The sequence below is a fragment of the Hylobates moloch genome, unplaced genomic scaffold (assembly GCF_009828535.3).
Source record: "Hylobates moloch isolate HMO894 unplaced genomic scaffold, HMol_V3 SCAFFOLD_13, whole genome shotgun sequence".
Classification (NCBI taxonomy): Eukaryota; Metazoa; Chordata; class Mammalia; order Primates; family Hylobatidae; genus Hylobates; species Hylobates moloch.
This window is the reverse complement of record NW_026652288.1, coordinates 32,400,671-32,424,683: the sequence shown is the minus strand read 5'-3', so window position 1 is coordinate 32,424,683 and position 24,013 is coordinate 32,400,671. Positions and strand designations below refer to the sequence as shown.

The following is a 24,013-nucleotide window of genomic DNA, read 5'->3' as shown; positions in this document are numbered from 1 at the left end:
ATTTTATTAAAAAAACGCTGAATATCTCATGTAATTTATTGAATACTGTACTGAAAGAAAAACAGAATGGTTGTATAGGTATTCAAAGTATGGTTTCTACTTGAATGAATATCATTTGCACATCGTTGCAAATTCAAAAAATTGTCAAACTATCGTAAGTTGGGGGCTGTTTGTACTCTTGGAGTTTGGAGTTACATAAGATTTAAATAAAGTTTCTTTCTTCACTGAAACCAGGGACCACTTTTAATTCATCATCTTATCCACTTCGGTATCATGCACAAAGAAGGGACAGGAGGAAGGACTGATAGAAGAAGAGCTGATGAGGGCTGACAGGTTTCTCTGGTTTATTTTGTATGTTTCATTTGGGATTAAAAAAAAGGTCGGGGGGACAGTGCAAAGCCCAAAGTATGTGTGGGGCTCTTAAAAGTCCTCCTCACATAGAAGTTTCTTGCCCTACTTCTCACCAATTAAAGATTTACTCGGGATTAACTCATCTCTTTAGAAGAGTTAGGCCTAGCACTTTGAGTCATTGTAATCAAACAGCTTTCCTCCAAAAAGAGGTCGGTCTTCAGGACAGTTCTGATTTGTAAGAGGGTGGGAGGAGAGCAGAAAAATTACACAGCATAAAGGCCTGAGGGGAGAAGTATAAAACCTGAATTTATGACCTTCACTGCAAGCTAGGAGTGATGAGTTACCCACCATCAGAAGTTACTAATTACTCCACAGGTACCTCACAGTGCAAGGGAATGAGAATAGGTTAAAGAAAGGAAAAGTTTTAAAGAAAGGGAACCCCCCCCCCCACACACAAGAAATGCTAAAAAATTGACTGTTTGAATGTAAAAAGAGTGTGCTAGTGTCTTTTCAGGATAACTGTGGTAATATATTTGCTGCAATAAACTGCTTATGAGACCAATCCCAAGAAACTGTTACTACTGGCCAGCAGGAGCATTTTCTGTCATATGCCACATTCCTGTTTACTTCCATCATAAGAGAAAGCCAAGCATCCAGGTCACCATTTATCACCTAGACACTTGTCCCCATCCAGTCCCTACCCTGACTCAAGCTCACGGCCATTCCAGACCTTTCCCCATCCCTCATTTTACACAGATCTATGTTCAATGTCACCTTCCCACTGAGACCTTCCCTGACCACCTTGACTAAAACAGCTGCACCCATCTCATTCTTAGTCTGTTAACCTGCTTTATATTTCTCCTCAGCACTTCTGTGAAATAGCTGGTTCTCTCTTTGTCTACTCTGTATTTGACATAAACTCCAGAACAAAAAAGGCTTTGTTTACTGCTACTTCCCCAATGACTAGTACAATACCCGTATACATTATTTAGTAGATATATATTAGCTGAATGAATAAATGAAAAGTACATGTTTTCTATATGCCCTTTAAAATTTGTTAACACTTTGTCAATTCCTTTATAGCATATGTAATAAATAATGAGGAACATTTCCACAGTTACCTAAAACACACATAATAATGATACACGCCAAAGATTTCTGAGAATACTGAAGTGGGAAAATAAAACACGCAACCAGAGGACTCAAACGACTAACACCTAACCAGTTCAAACAGGGTGTGTAGGAAATAGTAATGTGAAAAATTTATATTACAGTACAAAATAAGCTAGGTTTTTTTGTTTTATTGTGCTTTGTTTTGTTTGTTTTTGAGGCGGAGTCTTGCTCTCTGTCACCGAGGCTGAAGTGCAGTGTGGCTCACTGCAACCTCTGCCTTCCGGGTTGAGGTGGTTCTCCTTCTCAGCCTCCAGGGTAGCTGGGGTTACAGACATGTACCACCACGCCCAGGTAATTTTTGTATTTTTGGTAGAGACAGGGTTTCACCATGTTGGCCAGGCTCGTCCGAACTCCTGATCTCAAGTGATCCACCTGCCTCGCCTCTCAAAGTGCTGGGATTACAGGCATGAGCCACCTCGCCCAGCCACAATCTAGCTTTTCTTTCTAGCCAGTAAAAGTATTTCATTTTGCCTTATCCAAAAAATAACAAAGGAAGAAAACATCAGAATTCTAACTGGATTCTCAACTAAGATAATGAAAATGCCTTTGAAAAAATGATATCTCTTAAGCAACTTGTATTCATTAAAGAACATATGTATCTTCCTTTATCCATAAAGCCAAAATATACTGACTGACCCCTTCGTCTATGACTTTTCTCTTCTTAAAAGCCCTTCTTGATCTAAAATCCTCAAATATCTATTACTCCATCTTTCCTTTTCACTGCCATTCTTCTCCAACTGTGATCTTTATCTATTAACTTTATTTCCTTACACCATATTCCCTCTGAATTCTCTGTAATGAGGGAACTACCCAGAGAGTCCACTGAAACTGTCCTAGAAGTAACCAATGCACTCCTAATTGTCCAATCCAGTGGTCTCGTCTCTGTCCACATTTATCTCCTGACTGCTCTACACTGTTGAACACTGATGAGCACACCATGCTTTTGACACCTTTCTAACCCATGGTCTCCTGGTCCTGCTCCTAGCTCTCTTTTTCACCACGGCCATGTAGGCATAGCACTCAAAAGAGTTGCAGACTCTTAAATCAGCAGCAGCAAGACACATGTGACTTAGAAACTAAAGTGATAAGATTTTTCTCCACTTCATTTCCTTAGGTGGCAGTGTTTCAACATAAACAATCCAAGGCAAGACCATACCAGAGGAAGTAATTTACCAGGAAAAAAATGAAATGGAAGAGAAAAAGACATTACTCACTGATGTAAATGCCAGAAGCTCCTCTTCCGTTAATGTGTGCACTGGGTTATTCTTTTGAAAATTGGTGCTTTAAATTAAGAAAAAAGGTACATTAATTATAAGATGCATGTTGTAGCTAATGAAATATAATCTTTAAAAAGCAAAGTAAACTGCTATATTTTATATATTTGAAAGTAGATATTTAAATATTATGGGGGCCGGGCACAGTGGCTCACACCTGTAATCCCAACACTTTCGGAGGCTGAGGTGGGCAGATCAGAAGGTCAGGAGATTGAGACCATCCTGGCTAACACGATGAAACCCCGTCTCTACTAAAAATACAAAAAATTAGCCGGGCGTGGTGGCGGGCGCCTATAGTCCCAGCTACTCGGGAGGCTGAGGCAGGAGAATGGCGTGAACCTGGGAGGCAGGCTTGCAGTGAGCCGAGATCGCACCACTGCACTCCAGCCTGGCCGACAGAGCAAGACTCTGTCTCAAAAAACAAACAAAAAATAAATAAATAAATAAATAAATAAATAAATAAATAAATAAATAAATACTATGGCATTATATACAAATGTAGAGTTTGTCAAAGGTAAGTATAAAAATAAAATGCTGGCAAATAAAATGTGGTTGGTGTATTAAATGTCAACATAATTTATCTTTTTTTTTTTTCTTTTTTTGTGAGACAGGACTCACGGTGTCACCCAGGCTGGAGTGCAGTGGCACACACTTGGCTCATTGCAACCTCCACCTCCTGAGTTCAAGGGATCCTCCCAGCTCAGCCTCCTGAGTAACTGGGACTAGAGGCGTACGCCACCATTACCAACTAATTTTTTTATTTTTTGTAGAAACGGAGTTTCACTGTGTTGTCCAGGCTGGTCTTGAACTCCTGGGCTCAAGTGATTGCCCACCTCAGCTTCCCAAAGTGTTCGGATTACAGGCATGGGCCACTGTGCAGCCAACATAATTTATCCTCCTAGGAAAAAAGAAATTCAATATGTGCCACTCAGCAAAGAAAATGAAAAGAATTATTACGACACCAAGTCTTATTTATTAAACTCATGCCAAAAAAATAAAAATGTTTTTATAACAGCTGTCAAGGAGGCAGAACAATAGGCATTCTTAGATCTTGCTGATCCAGGATCAATTACATTATTGGTAGGATCATTTTAGAAAACAATTTGGGCCGGGCACGGTGGCTCATGCCTACAATCCCAGCACTTTGGGAGGCCGAGGCAGGCGAATGAATCATGAGGTCAAGAGATCGAGACCATCCTGGCCAACATGGTGAAACCACATCTCTACTAAAAATACAAAAAATTAGCTGGGGGTGGTGGCGCACGCCTGTAGTCCCCGCTACTTGGGAGGCTGAGGCAGGAGGACTGCTTGAACTCGTGAGGCAGAGGTTGCAGTGAGCCAAGATTGCGCCATTGCACTCCAGCCTGAGTGACAGAGCAAGACTCCATCTCAAAAAAAAAAAAAAAAAAAAACAATTTGGCACTACCTTTGTGAACATTCACATATCCTTGACTCAGTACTTCCATCCTAGAAATAGAGCCCAAAGGAATTCTTGAACAGATATATCAAGAATGAGATACATAAATATCCATAGCAATATTGTGTATAATAGGAAAAATCCGGAAACAATCCAAATGCCCAAAAGGAAAATGACAAATTGTTGTATATTCATCCAACAGAATGCTATACTGCAAAGTAAATTGCAGCTACATATAACAACATGAATCACAGGAATACAATAATGAGAGAAAACAAGCAAATCACAGAGGACTAGATATTTATTATAAGATACCACTTTTATAAAGCTCAAAAACAAGCAAATTTAAGCAACTGACTTAGAAACATACAAAACATGAAATTAAAATTTTTTTTAAAAGGCAAGAAGATGACAAACATGAGATTCAGGATAACAGTTAACTTTTCACCAGTGTTCTTTTTATTATTAGACTATTCCAAATGGAATATTACATATTCTTAATATATGGAATATATGAAATATTCCACATATAATTATAATATATATGGAATATATATAAGTGGATATATATGGAATGTAATTCCAAATATTCCATATATTAATTTAACAAATTTTAAAGGACATATAAATGTATATAAATATTTCATATATCAAGAATGACCATGCACACGTATGCTTATTGCGGCACTATTCACAATAGCAAAGAGTTGGAACCAACCCAAATGTCCAACAACGATAGACTGGATTAAGAAAATGTGGCACATATACACCATGGAATACTATGCAGCCATAAAAAATGATGAGTTCATATCCTTTGTAGGGACATGGATGAAACTGGAAAACATCATTCTCAGTAAACTATCGCAAGGACAAAAAACCAAACACCGCATGTTCTCACTCATAGGTGGGAATTGAACAATGAGAACTCATGGACACAGGAAGGGGAACATCACACTCCGGGGACTGTTGTGGGGTGGGGGGAGGGGGGACGGACAGCATTAGGAGATATACCTAATGCTAAATGACGAGTTAATGGGTGCAGGAAATCAACGTGGCACATGGATACATATGTAACAAACCTGCACATTGTGCACATGTACCCTAAAACCTAAAGTATAATAAAAAAAAAAAAAAAAAAAGAGAATGAAAAGAGGCTGGGCACAGTGGCTAATGAGTATAATCCCAGCACTTAGGGAGGCCGAGGCAGGTGGATCACGAGGTTAGGAGTTCAAGACCAGCCTGGCCAAGATGGAGAAACCCCGTCTCTACTAAAAATACAAAAATTAGCTGGGCATGGTGCCAGGTGCCTATAATCCCAGCTACTCGGGAGACTGAGGCAGAGAATTGCTTGAACCCAGGAGGCAGAGGCTGCAGTGAGCCAAGATCGTGCCACTGCACTCCAGCCTGGGCAACAGAGCAAGAATCCATCTCAAAAAAAAAAAAAAAAAAAGACAGAATGAAAACACTGCCTTATAAAATATAACATATCCTTATAATTTTCAATACTGTTTAAGGATTTTATAATGACCATAAATTGTTTATACAATAATTTTTAAATGAACCAATTTCTATTGTTGGAAAAGAAAAAAATCAATGAATGGAAGAGGAAAGAACTATGAAATGATTTTATTAAAAACACCTACAAGACAAACACACAGGAATGCATATAAGCAGTCAGTTATAATGAGGTATAAGAGAGGTGGGGCAAGTTCCAGCATTTGGTCTTCAGGTAAAAATCCAACTCAAGCAGAAGGCCAGTGAACAGCAAGAGTCTAGGGAAGGAGCCTGAAGCTATCCCCACTGTTGTGCCAATCTACAATGTATAAGAATTCACCTTCTCAGGCTAGGCACAGTGGCTCACGGCTGTAATCCCAGCACTTTGGGAGGCTGAGGTGGGTAGATCACCTGAGGTCAGGAGTTCGAGACCAGCTTGGCCAACATGGTGAAACCCTGTCTCTACTAAAAATACAAAAATTAGCTGAGCATGGTGGTGGGCGCCTGTAATCCCAGCTACTCAGGAGGCTGAGGCAAGAAAATCGCTTGAACCTGGGAGTTGGAGGTTGCAGTGAGTCAAGATTGCACCATTGCACTCCAGCCTGGCTGACAAGAGTGAAACTCCGTCTCAAAAAAACAAAACAAAAAAAAAGAATTCACCTTCTCTAAGTCTCCTTTCCAAACCAACCCAGCCTAACACAATGTCTAAGTCACCTCTTCATGGGGATTAGCGACCACAGGGATCAGACAGAGATCAGGCAATAGAAGAAAGTCATTATTTAAAAACCCCACAGTAACTTAGTACATGCAAATCGTAAATTCATTACTATTCTAACCCACAGGTTTATAAACTGCATCAGATGCACTAAGATTCAGAAAATAAGCAAGTGGTTTCTACCAAACAATGAAGAGTCTGCTCTATATATTGAAATTCCACTGAGATCTTCCTTTGGGAAAAATAAGTATCCAGAAAAGATGAGCATTTTCTGGATTTTTAGTCCTCTCTTAACTGTAAAGTTTACCTCAATATAGCTATAGTTCAGCTGACATAATGCCTGGGAATACATTTATTTTGCATAGTTTAATTTCCTGATGAGATGACAATTATGAATTTGCCAAAATAACATTTTCTTAAGTAACATAAAGAAGAACTCAGAATTTGGGGTCAGTAAAACTTAGATTCAGATCCTAATTGCCACTCTGTAATTCTGAACAAGTCATTTAGCCATTTGAACCTTGTTTTCCCACCTGAAGGACTGAGAAAAATAACAACGCTTAGTGTTGTTAGACTATTAATGAGGGTTAATGTGAAAGTACATGGTATAATGCCTACCACATACTATTGTTCATAAATGGTTGCTATTCATATTATTAACAAACTAAATGTTGTTATGGATTGAACAAGTAGTTTTTATGCAGTAAACATAAATTCTGTCACTGGAGGGCCGGGTGCGGTGGCTCACACCTGTAATCCCAGCACTTTGGGAGGCCGAGGCAGGCGGATTATGAGGTCAGGAGATCGAGACCATCCTGGCTAACACAGTGAAACCCCATATCTACCAAATATACAAAAAAAAATTAGCTAGCTGTGGTGGCGGGCACCTGTAGTCCCAGCTACTCAGGAGGCTGAGGAAGAAGAATGGCATGAACCCAGGAGGTGGAGCTTGCAGTGAGCCGAGATCATGCCACTGCACTCCAGCCTGGGGTGACACAGCGAGACTCTGTCTCAAAAAAAAAAAAATTCTGCCACTGGAATAAATAATGTTACAGGAAAATTGCTTTGGATTTAGAAACAGAACTCTGTATTGTGATCCATTTTAAAATAAAAAGGAACTGTAGAACTGAATTCAACTTCTATATAAAAGAAAACTTACTGTTGCATATATGAAGTAAAACGCTATGAGGTGAACACTAAAGGGTGAGTTCTACTGAATTAAAAGAATAAGATTGTGGCCAGGCACGGTGGCTCACACCCGTAATCCTAGCACTTTGGGAGGCTGAGGCGGGTGGATCACCTGAGGTCAGGAGTTCAAGACCAGCCTGGTCAACATGGTGAAACCCCGTCTCTACTAAAAATACAAAAATTAGCCAGGTGTGGTGGCACACGCCTGTAATCCTAGCTACTTGGGAGGCTGAGGCAGGAGAATTGCTTGAACTCGGGAGGCGGAGGTTGCAGTGAGTCGAGATTGTGCCACTGCACTCCAGCCTGGGCGACAGTGCAAGACTGTGTCTCAAAAAAAAAAAAAAAAAAGAACAAGATTTTTTCAAATGCTCCCTTTCATAAGTTGCCTATTACTAATTTAATTGGTATCAATATTATAGCTTTGTGAGGGATTCTATTTTGAACATTAATAAATCTCTTGATGACAAATGGGATATTCATTTAGTTTAAAATTACTTTTCAAAGAATTTTTTTTTTTTTTTTTTGAGACAGAGTTTCACTCTGTCACCCAGGTGGAGTGCAGTGGCGGGATCTCAGCTCACTGCAATCTCCGCCCCACAGGTTCAAGCGATTCTCCTGCCTCAGGCTCCCGAGTAGCTGGGATTACAGGCACCTGCCACCACACCCGGCTAATTTTTGTATTTTTAGTAGAGATGGGATTTCACCATGTTGGCCAGGCTGGTCTCAAACTCCTGACCTTGGGTGATCCACCCGCTTCAGCCTCCCAAAGTGCTGGCATTAAAGGCATAAGACACCGCACCTGGTCAATAAAATGTTAATTACAAAAGAAAAGAATAACTTTGGAGAAGCCCAGCAAACACCACTTTAATCATGTGATCCAAGTTAACATCACCAGTAGTGGGGCAAACCCAAATCATATTCTACCTGCTAGGATGCAATGAGAATAACAAAACTTCATTTCTCTGACATCCCAGCTAAAAACGCATAAGGTGGCCGGGTGCGGTGGCTCATGCCTGTAATCCCAGCACTCTGGGAGGCCGAGGCGGGCGGATCAGCTGAGGTCAGAAGTTTGAGACCAGCCTGGAAAACACGGCGAAATCCCATTTCTACTAAAAATACAAAAAAATTAGCCGGGCATGGTGGTGCGCACCTGTAATCCCAGCTACTCAGGAGGCTGAGGCAAGAGAATCGCTTGAGCCCGTGGAGCGGAGGTTGCAATGAGCCGAGATTGTGCCATTGTACTCCAGCCTAGCCAACAATAGCAAAACTCTGTCTCAGGAAAAAAAAAAAAAAATGCATAAGGTGAATCCAGCTACTAAAAAAAAAAATCAAACTCAAATTGAAGGAAAGTCTAAAAGTAATGGACTTGTAAATTTCAAGTGTCAAGATCATGCAAGTCAAGCAAAAACGAGGAACTATTCCAGACTGATAAAGACTAAAGAGACATGACAACTAAATGTGACACATATATTCTAGACTGGATCTTTTCTAAAACAGAGTATCTGGACAACTAGCAAAATTTGAATGGGGTCTGAGAATTAAATGATAGCAAAGTACGAATGTTAATTTTCTAATTTTGATAGCTGTATCGTGACTATGTACAAAAATAACATTATTTGTTGGAAATATACACTAAATTATTCAGGAATGATACAGTATCATGTTGGAAACTTAAAAGCTATTTGTATTGCCCTGCCCTTAAACATTTTTCACAAATTTGAAATTATTTCTAATCAGAAAAAAATGAAAAACTATTTCCACCACAGATAAGGTTCTACAGTATTAAAAAATAATCCTATCCTTGAAATGTAAATATACTCAAATCTCAAAAGTCATTCTCATTTGTCTTTAATATTGTATTAATAATCTATTCCTAGCTAAAGCTAACCAAAGAAATTGTGCTTATAAAGGAAACAGAAGAATACATATACCAACTCATTGGAGATTCGTAATGTCTAACCCTTTAATTGGCTCTCCAAGTATTTCCTCTTGACCTTCATAAGCACTACAAAATTCCCTATTCATCCAGAACTCTTGGAACCTCCTTGAATAAAGATTCTCCACACATAAGAGAATCAATATGCAAAGTGTTCAAAGCAGCCAAGTCAGTCATTAACTTACCAGATTCCAAGGATAATAGCAAGCTCTTCAGCACACAGATCCGGCATCTGGAACTGTTCACAATCTGCTAACTTTATGTCATTCAGAATGGTGTCATCATTGAGCTCAAGATTCTAGTAGAATACAAAAGAAAATACTTAGGCCAAAAATTAAATTTTATTCATTCACCAGAATGGCATGTAATAGATTGCTAGAAAGGATAAAGTTAACTTACCTGTTTGACATATGGTCAATAGGCTGTTTCTTGTGAAACACATATTTGGAAACAATTTACCTTCCAGAAATGAAAGATGTGCCATCTATACCTCAAGAATGCACTAACAATGACAATAATAGGGAATAACAGCTATCATTGATTGAGCCAATTATGCAAAAGCCCCTCTGCAGATAATTTTACATTTTTCAAATTCATCCTCACAATAATCATAGACAATAGACATTTTTATCCCTATTTATTGATGAAAAAGCAAAGAATCAGATACTTGAAGCTCATCCAAGATCACACTCAAAGTATGTGACAGCATCAGGATTCAAAACTGGATCTTTCTATTCTGCCTCTAAATTCTAATCAAAAACATCAACTTCCCAACTCTGTGTCTCAGCAATATAGTGTGATCAGTTGAGAAATTTCTCACAAATAGCTTGTTATCAATGATGGAAATGCCAAACTGTGACAAGCTCATTCTAAAATTTATATGGAAATGCAAACGATCAACAATAACCAAAACAATTTTTAAAAGAATAAAATATAAGGAAGTACTTGATTTCAAGAATTACTATAAAGCCCAGACAGTATAGTACTGACATAAAGACAGACACATGAAGTGAATGGAACAGAATACAGTCCAAAATTTTAGACCCATGCATATATGATGGATTGATTTTCAATAAAGCTACCTAGGTGGTTCAACAGGTAAAGCCTTTCAATAAATGATATTAGAGAACTTTGGGAGGCCAAGGTGGGAGGAAGCTTGAGGCCAGGAGTTTGAGATCAGCCTGAGCAACACAGCAAGACCCTGTCTCTCCAAAAAATAAGTAAATGATGTCAGAACAACTGGATATCCATTTGGAAAAAAAAATGGTCCTTCCTGTTTACCTCAATCATACACAAAAATTAAATCAAAACTAATCACAGACCTTAATACACAAGCTAAAACTAAAAAAATTTATAGAAGAAAACATTTTAAAAAAAATCTTTGTAACCTTGAGATGGAAAGGCAGTCAGTCCTTAATTAGGACACAAAAAGTATGAATTATAAGAGAAAAACTTCATAAATTGGACTTCATCAAATTAAAAACTTCTGTTCTCTGAAAACATTGTTAAGAAAACAAAAAGTCAAGCTCTGGATCCAAATATACTGACAAAACATATATCTGAAAAGGGACTTGCATCCAGAATATGAAGAACTCTTAGAACTCAATAAGACAAACAACTCAAATGAAAAATGGGCAAAAGAGGCCAGGCATGGTGGCTCACACCTGTAATCCTAGCGCTTTAGGAGGCCAAGGTGGGTGGATCACTTGAGGTCAGGAGTTCGAGACCAGCCTGACAAACATGGCAAAAACCCCGTCTCTACCAAAAATACAAAAATTAGCCAGGCATGGTGGCTCATACCTGTACTCCCAGCTACTTGGGAGGCTGAGGCAGGAGAATCACTTGAACCCGAGAGGTGGAGGTTGCAGTAAGCTGAGATCGTGCCACTGCACTCCAGCCTGGGCAATAGAGTGAGATTCCATTTCAAAAATAAAAAAAGAAGAGAAAAAAAAATAAACGCTTATGTTCACACAAAGACTTACATACATATTTTCTAGGCAGGTTTATTAGTAATAGCTGCTAGAAACAACTTAAATGTCCACCAACAGTTCATATTGGTATTTCAACATGGATGAATCTTGAAACCATTAAGCTAGACCAAAAGATTACATACTGTATGATTCCATTTATCGGAAATTCTAGAAAAGACAGATCTAATCTATGACAGCAACTGACTGCAAAGAACTATGACGGCACTCTTCAGAGAAACTTTTTTTCATTATGGTGGTGGTTACATGCATCTAACTGTTAAATCTCAACAAAGCGTAATTTAAAATAGGTATATTTTATATAAATTATTCCTCCATAATCTTGGGTTAAATTTTTTTCTAATTCAACAAAAAAGAAAGGAAGACGTTAGGAGCCAAATGAAGCTAGACAGAAGCCAGGTGCGGTGGCTCATGCCTGTAATCCCAGCACTTTGAGAGGCTGAGGCGGGAGGATCACCCGACATCAGGAGTTCAAGACCAGCCTGGCCAGCATGGTGAAGCCCCGTCTCTACTAAAAATACAACAATTATCTGGGCGTAGTGGCACGTGGCTGTAGTCTCAGCTACTTGGAGGCTAAGGCAGGCTACAGAATGACACACCATCTCAAAAAAAATAAAAAATAAAATGAATTAAAATACATATTTTCACATTGTAACATTTCTTTTTTTTTTTTTTTTTTTTTGAGAAAAGTCTCAGTCACCCAGGCTGGAGTGCAGTGGTGTGATCTCGGCTCACTGCAACCTCCACCTCTTGGGTTCAAGCGATTCTCCTGTCTCACCCTCCCAAGTAGCTGGAATTACAGGCACACACCACCATGCCCGGATAATCTTTTCTATTTTTAGTAGAGATGGGGTTTCGGCATGTTGGCCAGGTTGGTCTCGAACTCCTGACCTCAAGTGATCCTCCCCCCTCGGCCTCCCAAAGTGCTGGGACTACAGGCATGAGCCACCACACCAGGCCATGTTGTAACATTTCCAATCAGGATATATTTTATAATCACTATAAATGGTATAGTAGTGTTCCTTTCCTTTTCCTGAAAAATGGTTATTAAACAGACAGTGTATATTACAATCTAATAATGTGTCTGACACAAGGTAATATGATATATAACCAACTTAACAAACAATTCTCTTCTACCCATTAGAATAAAGCTATGCTTCTATCTAATCCATACCTACAGCATAAAACTTGTACTCTCCATCTTCAGGTAGTAATCAACAAAGACCATAAGATTATCTGAATGTATTTTATTTCACATACAAAAGATTAAATTCTGGCCAATGCAGTGGCTCATGCCTATAATCCCAACAGTTTTGGGAGGCTGAGGCAAGTGGATGGCTTGAGCCTAGAAGTTTGAGACCAGCCTGGGCAACATGGTGAAACCCCATCTCTACCAAAAATACAAAAATTAGCCAGTCTCATAACCTGGTCTCTAAATAGATAAACAGGTAAAATTTTATTTATTTATTTATTTATTTATTTATTTATTTATTTATTTTTTTGAGATGGAGTCTCACTCTGTCGCCCAGCCTGGAGTGCAATGGCACGATCTCGGCTCACTGCAAGCTCCGCCTCCCAGGTTCACGCCATTCTCCTGCCACAGCCTCCTGAGTAGCTGGGACTACAGGCACCTGCCACCACTCCCAATACTTTGTATTTTTAGTAGAGACGGGGTTTCACTGTGTTAGCCAGGATGGTCTCAATCTCCTGACCTTGTGATCCACCCACCTCGGCCTCCCAAAGTGCTGGGATTACAGGCATGAGCCACCACGCCCAGCCAAAATTTTTTAAATAAAATAAAATAATTCTGAAAAAATTTCTGATAGTCATATGTAATATGTTAAAAATGTTAACCACATTAACCCTGTAACATGTGTTACATGGTTAATCCCAGCACTTTGGGAGGTTGAGGCAAGAAGATTGCTTGAGCCCAGGAGTTTGAAACAAACCTGGGCAATACAGTGAGACCTCATCTCCATTTAAAAATGAAAGAAAGAAAAGAAAAAAGAAAAGAAAAGAAAAAGGAAAAGAAAAGAAAGAACAAGCAAAAAAAAAGATTAAATTCTGTATTAAATTGTACATCATTTTCATACATTTCTCATAATACTCATCATATCCTATTTATCACCAGGAGATAATTTTTTTTCTTTTTTTCTTTTTTCAAAGGGAGTTTTGATCTTGTTGCCCAGGCTGGAGTTCAATGATGCAATTGCACTCATTGCTCATTGCAACGTCCACCTCCTGGGTTCAAGCAATTCACCTGCCTCAACCTACCAAGTAGCTGGGATTACAGGCACGCACCACCACAACCGGCTAATTTTGTTTTTTTGTTTATTTTCTTTTTTTTGAGGAGTCTTGCTCTATCGCCCAGGCTGGAGTGCAGTGGCATGATCTCGGCTCACTGCAAGCTCCGCCTCCCAGATTCACGCCATTCTCCCGCCTCAGCTTCCTGAGTAGCTGGGAGGGACTACAGGCACCCGCCACCACGCCAGGTTAATTTTTTTTTGTATTTTTAATAGAGACGGGGTTTCACCATGTTAGCCAGGATGGTCTCATCTCCTGACCTCGTGCACCCACCTTGGCCAAAGTGGAGAAACCCTGTCTCTACTAAAAATACAAAATTAGCCAGGCATGGTGGTGCATGCCTGTAATCCCAGCTACTCGGGAGGCTGAGGCAGGAGAATTGCTTGAACCCGGGAGGTGGAGGTTGCATTGAGCTGAGATCGTGCCACTACACTCCAGCCTGGGCAATAGAGTGAGACTCCATCTCAAAAAAAAAAAAAAAAAAAAAAAAAAAGTAGTTGGGGGTTTCTGGGATCAGAAAACACATGCATAAATACTAAAGGGTTTCATGGAAGCAGCTGGAGTGGACTATAATTAGGTAAACTGACCAAGAGTCATAATTCAAACTAAAGAAGAGAATTCATTAGACATGTCAAATAAACATACTAAGGCAACCACCCCCCAATAATGACAGAGAAACAAAAGGCCGATCACAAAACTAGTGAAAAGGAATTCTGATAATCTGTTTATATATTTAGAAAAAGCCTAAGAGATTCCAAGAGAAGACAAACATAAGGAAACAAATATGATGGCAGATAGAAAAACTGGTCTACACCCAGTCTGTCTTTTGTATTTCTTCAAGAGGGGCAATACATAACTAACTGCATTATTAATTCATAGTTATTGAATCCTAGAAGAAAAGCAGTATTTATCTCTACATACAGGTTAGGAAAAAAAAAGGTTTAAACACCAGTTCTCCCTGACTCAGCAACCTTTAAAAGGCAAAAGAAAGAATAAAATGAAGTCTGTCCCCAACCCATTCAGTGTTTCTATGGTACTCACCTATCGAAATTGTTAGACTCGGGTGTTAATTAAATTTAATAACTTGCCGTCCTACTTGCCTTGGTTAAATGTTCCTGAGGAGTGGGTGCTGGAGTGAATTCACAATTTGAAAGGACATCCCCTTCCCTTCTTACATCTAGAATCAGTTGTGCCACATAATTTTCCTGGAACCGTGTTCTTTTTCCCAAAGCACCTGAAAAAACAATAAAATTATATCTACTGACTTACCCATGAGATCTACTGTACAATCATGAAGAGTAATATTTTCAGAGTGCTTTAGAGTTTACAAGGTATTTTCTCCATTTCACATAAGAAAGTCCTGAGGCCCAGCCTCAGGTTTTAAATGACTTATAAAATTAGAAAGCCAATAAGCTCTGGTACCAGGACTCAAACCCAGGATTTCTGCCACTAGAGTCCACATACTAATTTTTGCATCAAACTACCACCCTTTAAAAAAAAAAAAAAAAAAAGTAACACATTGAGTGTTGTAGGTAGAGGAACTATTATTATCTCTTTTTCACAGATGACAAAAACAAAAGTTGTAAAGAATACAGTCATTTGTTCACGATCACAGGGCTTCTCAGCATCAGAACCAGAGCTTAAAGCCAGGATCTTTTGGTTCTAAATCAACAGTTTATTACACTATCTTACTTCATGTAAGACCAAAATTTTTTCATTATGTCTCTGAAATAACTTGCTGCAGAATAGCTGTTTTCAAACCACTTTAAGAGAAGCAAAAGTTCCAACATCTACTCTCTGGACAAGGTCAGATTACAAAGATCCTTGATTATAAAGACCAGTCTAGGAAGTCTGGATTTTATCCTGTTATGAGTCTGGCTCTAAGCTATACATTAACCTTTTAAATATGTTATGCTGAAGATAGCCACTGAAATTGTTTGATACAGCTTACTTTTTTATTTTATTTTATTTGTTTATGAGATGGAGTCCTGCTCTGTTGCCAGGCTGTAGCGCAGTGGTGTGATCTCGGCTCACTGCAACCTTCGACTCCCTGGTTCAAGCGAATCTCCTGCCTCAGCCTCCCGAGTAGCTGGGATTACAGACACGCACCACCACGCCCAGCTAATTTTTGTATTTTTAGTGAGACGGGGTTTTGCCATGTTGGCCAGGATGGTCTCGATCTCCTGACCTCATGATCTGCCCACCTCAGCCTCCCAAAGTGCTGGGATTACAGGTGTGAGTCACGGCACATGGCCACAGCTTATTTTTTATAGGAAGGCTATAGATGAGTGGAAAAAAAGAATAACCTGATTCTCATATTTGTGAACACCACATCTGTATTTCTAAGTTCCTCAACTCTAACTTAGAAAACAAAATATGAAGAACTAGCTAGTAAATATACCAACAATTAAGTATTATGCCATCAATAGTCCCAAAAAAGCCTCTTAGAATCAAAATATTTAAAAACATAACTTCTGAAACTAACCTCACAAGATACATTACATATATTTTCATATACAGACAACTTACACATGGCCATTGTTCCAAGTTATAAGCTGGATATTAAACAATTTTGCCCACACACTCAATGTAACAAAAGGTAGCTAAGATCCAAGACAAGCCCACAAAATCATATTTATTCATAATATATTGGAAGGATTTTACTGATAGAACTAGCTCTATAAGAAGCACAGAATGTGGGCCGGGCATGGTGGCTCACACCTGTAATCCCAGCACTTTGGGAGGCCAAGGCGGGCAGATCACTTGAGGTCAGGAGTTCAAAACCAGCCTGGCCAACATGGTGAAACCATATCTCTGCTAAAAACACACACACACAAAAAATTAGCCAGGCGTGGTGGTGGGCACCTGTAACCCTAGCTACTAGGGAGGCTCAGGCAGGAGAATTGCTTGAACCCAGGAGGCGAAGGTTGCAGTGAGCCAAGATCACGCCACTGCACTCCAGCCTGGGCTACAGAGCAAGACTCAGTCTCAAAAAAAAAAAAAAAAGGAAGATGGAAGGAATAGGTGGGTATTTACAAGAAAGGGCAATGCAGAGAGGCCAAACTTGGTCAGGAAACGCCCCTATGGGCCCATCCCCCAAAAGGCTCAAAAGTGTGTTTGTGTACTGCCTGGCTGCTATCTATTACTAACACGTCTAAACAGATCAGCGCAATAAATGGAAAACTCTAGAAATAAGGAAAATATATCATTTCAAATTTGTTATAAACTATAAATTTGTAAATAAAACCTTTAAAGTCTACTTTTGTAAAACAAATAGGATATAGAAAATCGAATACCAACATACAATACAAACTGCCAATGTATATAGTTTTATCATAAAAATAAAATCAATTATCCACAAAAAATAAGTCTTACCTGTCAAATCAATTTGCAATTGGCTGATGTCCTTAGCAATATCCAACTGATCTTTTGCTTTTCTGTACTCATAATAATATAAAAACACATATGCACATTCCAGATGGAATTGAATAGCCAAATATCGACCTGAATCATCTACAAACAGATTCTGTAGTTTCATCACTGCAAGAGAAAAGATAAAACATTAAAAATTATGATGAGAAGAAAAATATATTAATGTGTTAAATAGAGTCTATAATACATAAAGTATATAGTACATAGTCTCTGTTGTTAAATAATTTTAAACATAAGACCTGAGGAATACAGTAACACTAATAGTTACCAGCCAGCATTATCTGAGCACTTATATGCTCCAGACATGAGCTAAGGACATTATGTACATTATCTCTTTTATTCCACACAATCCTGGGAGAGATAATTCATAACCTTGCTCTTTTTCAGCGGGTTTGTCTTAACCACGCCAAAAAAAAAAAAATAGTGGGGGGACGGGCGCAGTGGCTCACACCTGTAATCCGGGTACTTTGCGAGGCCGAGGCGGGTGGATCACGAGGTCAGGAGTTCGAGACCAGCCTGACCAACATGGTGAAACCCCATCTCTACTAAAGATACAAAAATTAGCCGGGCATGGTGGCATGAGCCTGTAGTCCCAGCTACTAAGGAGGCTGAGGCAGGAGAATCGCTTGAACCCGGGAGGCAGAGATTGCAGTGAGCTGAGATTGCACCACTGCACTCCAGCCTGAGTGACAGAGCAAGAACCCGTCTTCAAATACATACATACATACATACATACATACATACATACATACATACATAAGTAAATGGGAAGTGGCTGTCAAGATGGCCAATAGGAACAGCTCCGGTCTCCAGCTCCCAGCAAAATCAAGGCAGAAGGTGGATGATTTCTGCATTTCCAACTGAGGTAACAGGCTTATCTCACTGGGACTGGTTAGACAGTGGGTGTAGCCCATGGAGGGCGGGCCAAAGCAGGGTGAGGGAAGCACAAGGGGTCATGGAACTCCCTCCCCTAGCCAAGGGAAGTCCTGAGGGACTGTGCCATGAGAAATGGTGCATTCTGACCGAGATACGAAGCTTTTCCCGTCTTCGCAACCTGCAGGCCAGGAGATTCCCTCGGGTGCCTACACCACCAGGGCCCTGGGTTTCAAGCACAAAACTGGGCAGCCATTTGGGCAGACACAAAGCTAGCTGCAGAAGTTCTTTTTCATACCCCAATGGCTCCTGGAATGCCAGCAAGAGAGAACCATTCACTCCCCTGGAAAGGGGCCTGAAGCCAGGGAACCAAGTGGTCTAGCTCAGCTGATCCCACCCCCAGGAAGCCCAGCAAACTATGATCCACTGGCTTGAAATTCTCACTGCCAGCACAGCAGTCTGGTCAACCTGGGACACTCGAGCTTGGTGGGGACAGGGGCGTCCACCATTAGTGAAGCTTCAGTAGGTGGTTTTCCCCACACAGTGTAAGCAAAGAATCTCTGGGACACAGCTAAAGAAGTGTTTAGAGAGAAATTTATAACACTAAATGCCCATAGGAGAAAGCAGGAAAGATCTAAAATCAACACCCTAACATCACAATTGAAAGAACTAGAGAAGCAAGAGAAGATGTGGAGAAGAAGGAACACTTTTACACTGTTGGTGGGAATGTAAATTAGTTCAACCATTGTGGAAGACAGTGTGGCAATTCTTCAAGGATCTAGAACCAGAATTACCATTTGACCCAGCAATCCCATTACTGGGTATATACCCAAAGGATTATAAATCATTCTGCTATAAAAACACATGCACACATATGTTTACTGCAGCACTGTTCACAACAGCAAAGACTTGGAGTCAACCCAAGTGCCCATCAATGATAGACTGGATAAAGAAAATGTGGCACATATATACCATGGAATACCATGCAGCTATAAAAAAGGATGGGTTCATGTCCTTTGCAGGGACATGGATGAAGCTGGAAACCATCATTCTCAGCAAACTAACACAGGACAGAAAACCAAACACCGCATGTTCTCACTCATAAGTAGGAGTTGAACAATGAGAACACATGGACACAGGGAGGAGAACATCATGCCGGGTGGGGCACTAGGGGAGGGATAGCATTAGGAGAAATACCTAATGTAGATGATAGGTTGATGGATGCAGCAAACCACCATGGCACGTGCATACCTACTTAAACCTGCACGTTCTGCACATGTATCCCAGAACTTAAAGTATAATAAAATTAAAATTAAAAACATGGCAACATAAGGTGTTGATACAAAGTACCATGAATGCACAACAGTTAAACATATTTTTATAGTGTGAAAATGTACACATCGAAGAAACTGGTTAGAACCAAATATTAAATTGGTAAGATAAAGAAAAAACAGAGTTGTACTTCAATGAGATCCTTAAAAAAAAAAAAAGAAAAAACAAAGAGGCAACACCGAAAATCTGATGAAGAGGATATCAGTTTACAAGTTTTCTTCATAGAGAATGTAGAATTTCTCCCTTAAAAGAAACGAAGGGGCTGGGCATGGTGGCTCACGCTATAATCCAAGTGCTTAAGAAGACCTAGGTGGAAAGATTGCTTGAAGCCAGGAGTTCAAGACAAGCCTGAGCAACACAGAGTGGACTCCTCTCAACAAAAAAATAAAAATATTAGTCAGGCATGGTGGAGCATGCCTGTAATTCCAGGTACTCAGGAGGCTGAGACGGGAGGATCATTTGAACCCAAAAGTTCAAGGCTGCAGTGAGTTATGATCACGCCACTGCACTCCGGTCTAGGTGACAGACTGAGACCTTGTCTCTAAAAATAAAAGAAAAGGGGAAACAGATATACATGCATATATCTAATACAATATGAACATCAAATAAGGAATAAGTGAATATTGGCTTGGCAGTCAGATTCTAATTTATTTCACTAAATATCTAAGATGAAAAGAATGGAGGATAATAACCTAGTAAAACAGCATCTGACATAAAATGACTGTCAAAATTAACTACATATAAAGACAGGCTAGTTGACATACACTAAGTAACAAGGATGTCTAACAGGCACCCTTATCCAATTGATCCCCCAAACAGAATTCCTTTCTATAATATCGCTGACAAACTATCTCTCACAAATGTTTCCAATATGTGTTAGCCAGCATTTCACAAAACAGCCTACCAGAATGAATACATAATGAATGAATGGAACACAAAGGCTGATGACAGTTTCTCCATCATTCAAGCTGAAAGAGAAGTTATTTTTACTGAATATCTAACTCTGCCTAGCAATGGGTATTTTACATGTTGTGTTATTTAATTCTCACAATGATGTATTGGAGGCTGACATTATCTCCACTTAATTCATTATAAAATTGAGTTCAGGCTGGGCACAGAGCCTTACACCTATAATTCCAGCACTTGGGGAGGCTGAGGTGAGAGGATCACTTGAAGCCAGGAATTCAAGACCAGACTGGGCAACATAGCATGACCACATCTCTACAATAGCCAAGCATGGTAATATGCTCCTGTAGTCCCAGATACTGGAGAGGCTGAAGTGGGAGGATCGCTTGAGCACAGGAGGTTGAGGTTGCAGTGAGCTATTATTACACCACTGCACTCCAGCCTAAGCAACAGAGCAGTCTCTAAAAAAAAATTTTAAATAGGGCCGGGTGCAGTGGCTCATGTCTGTAATCCCAGCACTTTGGGAGGCGGAGGCGGTGGATCACCTGAGGTCAGGAGATCGACACCAGTCTGGCCAACATAGTGAAACCCCGTCTCTATCAAAAATACAAAATTAGCTGGGTGTGCTGGCACACGCCTGTAATGCCAGCTTCTTGGGAGGCTGAGGCTGCAGAATCACTTGAACCCCGAAGGTGGAGGCTGCAGTGAGCTAAGATAGTGCCATTGCAATCCAGCCTGAGCAAAAAAAGAGTGAAGCTCCATCTCAAAAAAAAAAAATTTTAATTTAAATTTAAAAAAGAAAAGAAAATTAAGCTCAGCTTACTCACTGGTCACCTCATTAAGTGGCAATGCCAGGATGTGAATCCAAGCTTGTAGGGGAAAGGGGTATGAAAAAGTTTTCAGGGGAAAGATAAAGGTGCAGAGCTGATGCTATAAAGGCCCAATCTACTTTATCACCTATAATCTGGGAGAAACACCTACAGCTAAGAAACAGATACCCCTTTGTCTTTACGTGAGCTGAAATTTAAATGGGTCTGAAAAAGAAAGTGTTTCGGTGAAACCCCGTCTCTGCTAAAAATACAAAAATTAGCTGGGCATGGTGGCGGGCGCCTGTAGTCCCAGCTGCTCGGGAGGCTGAGACAGAATGGCGTGAACCCAGGAGGTGGAGGTTGCAGTGAGCCAAGATCGCGCCACTGCACTCCAGCCTGGGTGACAGAGCGAGACTCCGTCTCAAAAAAAAAAAAAAAAAGGGAAAGACAGTGTTTTTCTACAGTCCATTTAAGAGATTCTCTGGACTCAAAGAGAGTAAGTCAAGATGTACATGTCTCACCTCAGAAGGCACACAGGCATTCTAACGTGAACTTCACTGTGAAAATCCCTGAGTAGATTTCATCCATGCAAACCAAACCCAGGAAAAGCTGGATCTAATAATACTTAATGCTCTTGATGACGGCTTCTTCTTTTTTTTTTTTTTTTAATGTTCTTCTCCTTTTGTCTGCCCATTATTCCTGAGTGTCTAGTCATTACTCTCAGAAATATAATAACCTTCTATGACCTTAGTACACAAGTGACACAGTTTTGCTTGGCTGCCAATGACAGTAATCTTCCCAAAATGTTCTGGATGCAAACATCAAGGGACATAAGGGTTGGCCAAGGTTCTTAAAAATCTTCTCTCAAGTATCACGGAAAGGACATTTACTGCACTTAATAAGGCTAAGTTGTGATAGTTCAGGTAGGTCTACTATCAAATTTAAACTGTACTAAGAATACATAAATAAGTCACACGAATGCCCAAAGTTGGTTGTATGTATCTATCTTCCCTCCTATCTACCTACCGACTTTTCTGCTCACCTATCTATACATATGTATATATGTATGTACTATCAGTATAATTGGCTTTATTCTTGTACTTCTGTGCTTTCTCTGCATTATCTTATATGTTCAGAGATCAAATGTTGGATAAATAAAGTAGGGGAGCTTGGGCGCGGTGGCTCACGCTTGTAATCTTAGCAATCTGGGAGGCTGAGGTGGGCGGGTCACCTGAGCTCAGGAGTTTGAGACCAGCCTGGCCAACACGGTGAAACCTCATTTCTACTAAAAATACAAAAATTAGCCGAGCATGGTGGTGTACACCTTGTAGTCTCAGCCACTCAAGGAGGCTGAGGTGGGAGAATTACTTGAGCCTAGGAGGTGGAGGTTGCAGTGAGCCAAGATCACACCACTGCACTCCAGCCTGGGTGACAAAGCCAGATCCAGTCTCAAAAGAAAACAAAAAAAATTAAAAAAAGAAAAAAAATCCATACCTACTTCATAGTCCAACTAAAGAGCCACAAATACAAGTAAAAATCTTAAGAAGAGCAAAAGAAAACAGGTGGACTAGTTACACAGGAAGAGCAACTGGACCAATACTGATCTCTCAACACCAACAAGGAAACCAAAAACATAGGCCGGGAGTGGTGGCTCACGCCTGAGATCGGGAATTCAAGACCAGCCTGGCCAACACAGTGTAACCCTGTCTCTACTAAAAACACAAAAATTAGCCCAGCATGGTGGCCTGTAACCCCAGCTACTAGGGAGGCTAGGGTGGAAGAACTGGTTGAACCCAGGAGGCGGAGGTTGCAGTAAGCGTAGATCGCGCCACTGCACTCCCACTCTAGCCTGGACAACAAGAGTGAGATGAAAGAAAGAAAAGAAAGAAAAGAAAAGAAAAGAAAAGAAAAGAAAGAGAAAGAAGGAAGGAAGGAGAAAAGAAAAGAAAAGAAAAGAAAGAAGGAAAGAAAGAAAGAAAGAAAAAGAAAGGAAGGAAGGAAGGAAAAAAGAAAGAAGGAAGGAAGGAAGGAAGGAAGGAAGGAAGGAAGGAAGGAAGGAAAGAAAGAAAGAAAGAAAGAAAGAAAGAAAAGAAAAAGAGAAAGAAAGAAAGAAAGAAAGAAAGAAAGAGAGAAAGAGAAAGAAAGAAAGAAGGAAAGAGAGAGAGAAAGAGAAAGAAAGAATGCTGCCTGGAATCTTATATAGTCAACAGTTCAAGGAGGGAAACAAGAACATTTCCAAGCAAACAGAAACAGAGAATTTATCACCAAGACATGCTTGTTCAAGTGGAATCACTGCTACATTATTTTACATCACCTTTAGTAAACAAAAACATTACTTTTGAGTTTCACCTGCCCTAAGTGGAAAGAACAATGAGAAAACGTTGCCCAAAGGTAGATGAGAAAAGAGACAAAGGCTACAACCTGACACAGCAGTTTCAAACTTCAAAAAACAGTACACCTTCAAAGTTTGGAAAGTAAGAAGGCCCAATCTCTGTATGAACAAGTTTAAGAAGGATTGAGGCTTTTATCTACTTTTAAAGCTTCCAATATACAGTAAAAGTTGAAAGCTGTCAGAAGTACTCGGCAGAAGAACTTTCCAAAGTAATTAAGCTACTGATGAAGACATAAAACTCTGAGGAAAAAAGAGCAATAAAGATAGAGAATTGCTTTTTCCCCCAGAGCAGTATAGTCATCCAAGCAACCACATTCTCCTGAGAAGCTGAATTTCATAAATATTAGACAAGCACAAAGAAAAACAAATAACATCTCCAGGTAATTCCTGCATAGAGATACAGATTCAGAAATTCAGAAATAATAGTAG

The 24,013-nt window shown here is 39.9% G+C and overlaps 1 protein-coding gene across 3 annotated transcripts in view; it reads right to left on the bottom strand.

Moving 5' to 3' along the window:
- TTC27 (tetratricopeptide repeat domain 27) overlaps positions 1–24,013 on the bottom strand; it is a 201,509-nt gene that overhangs the window by 144,767 nt on the left and 32,729 nt on the right. For all 3 annotated transcript variants that reach the window (XM_032172645.2, XM_058426737.1, XM_032172646.2), the window contains exons 6-9: positions 17,216–17,380; positions 14,941–15,074; positions 9,734–9,846; positions 2,739–2,805 (exon numbers count right to left, since the gene is read on the bottom strand). In XM_032172645.2, the coding sequence (XP_032028536.1) occupies positions 2,739–2,805; positions 9,734–9,846; positions 14,941–15,074; positions 17,216–17,380 (479 nt within the window). The remainder of the gene's footprint in view (positions 1–2,738; positions 2,806–9,733; positions 9,847–14,940; positions 15,075–17,215; positions 17,381–24,013) is intronic.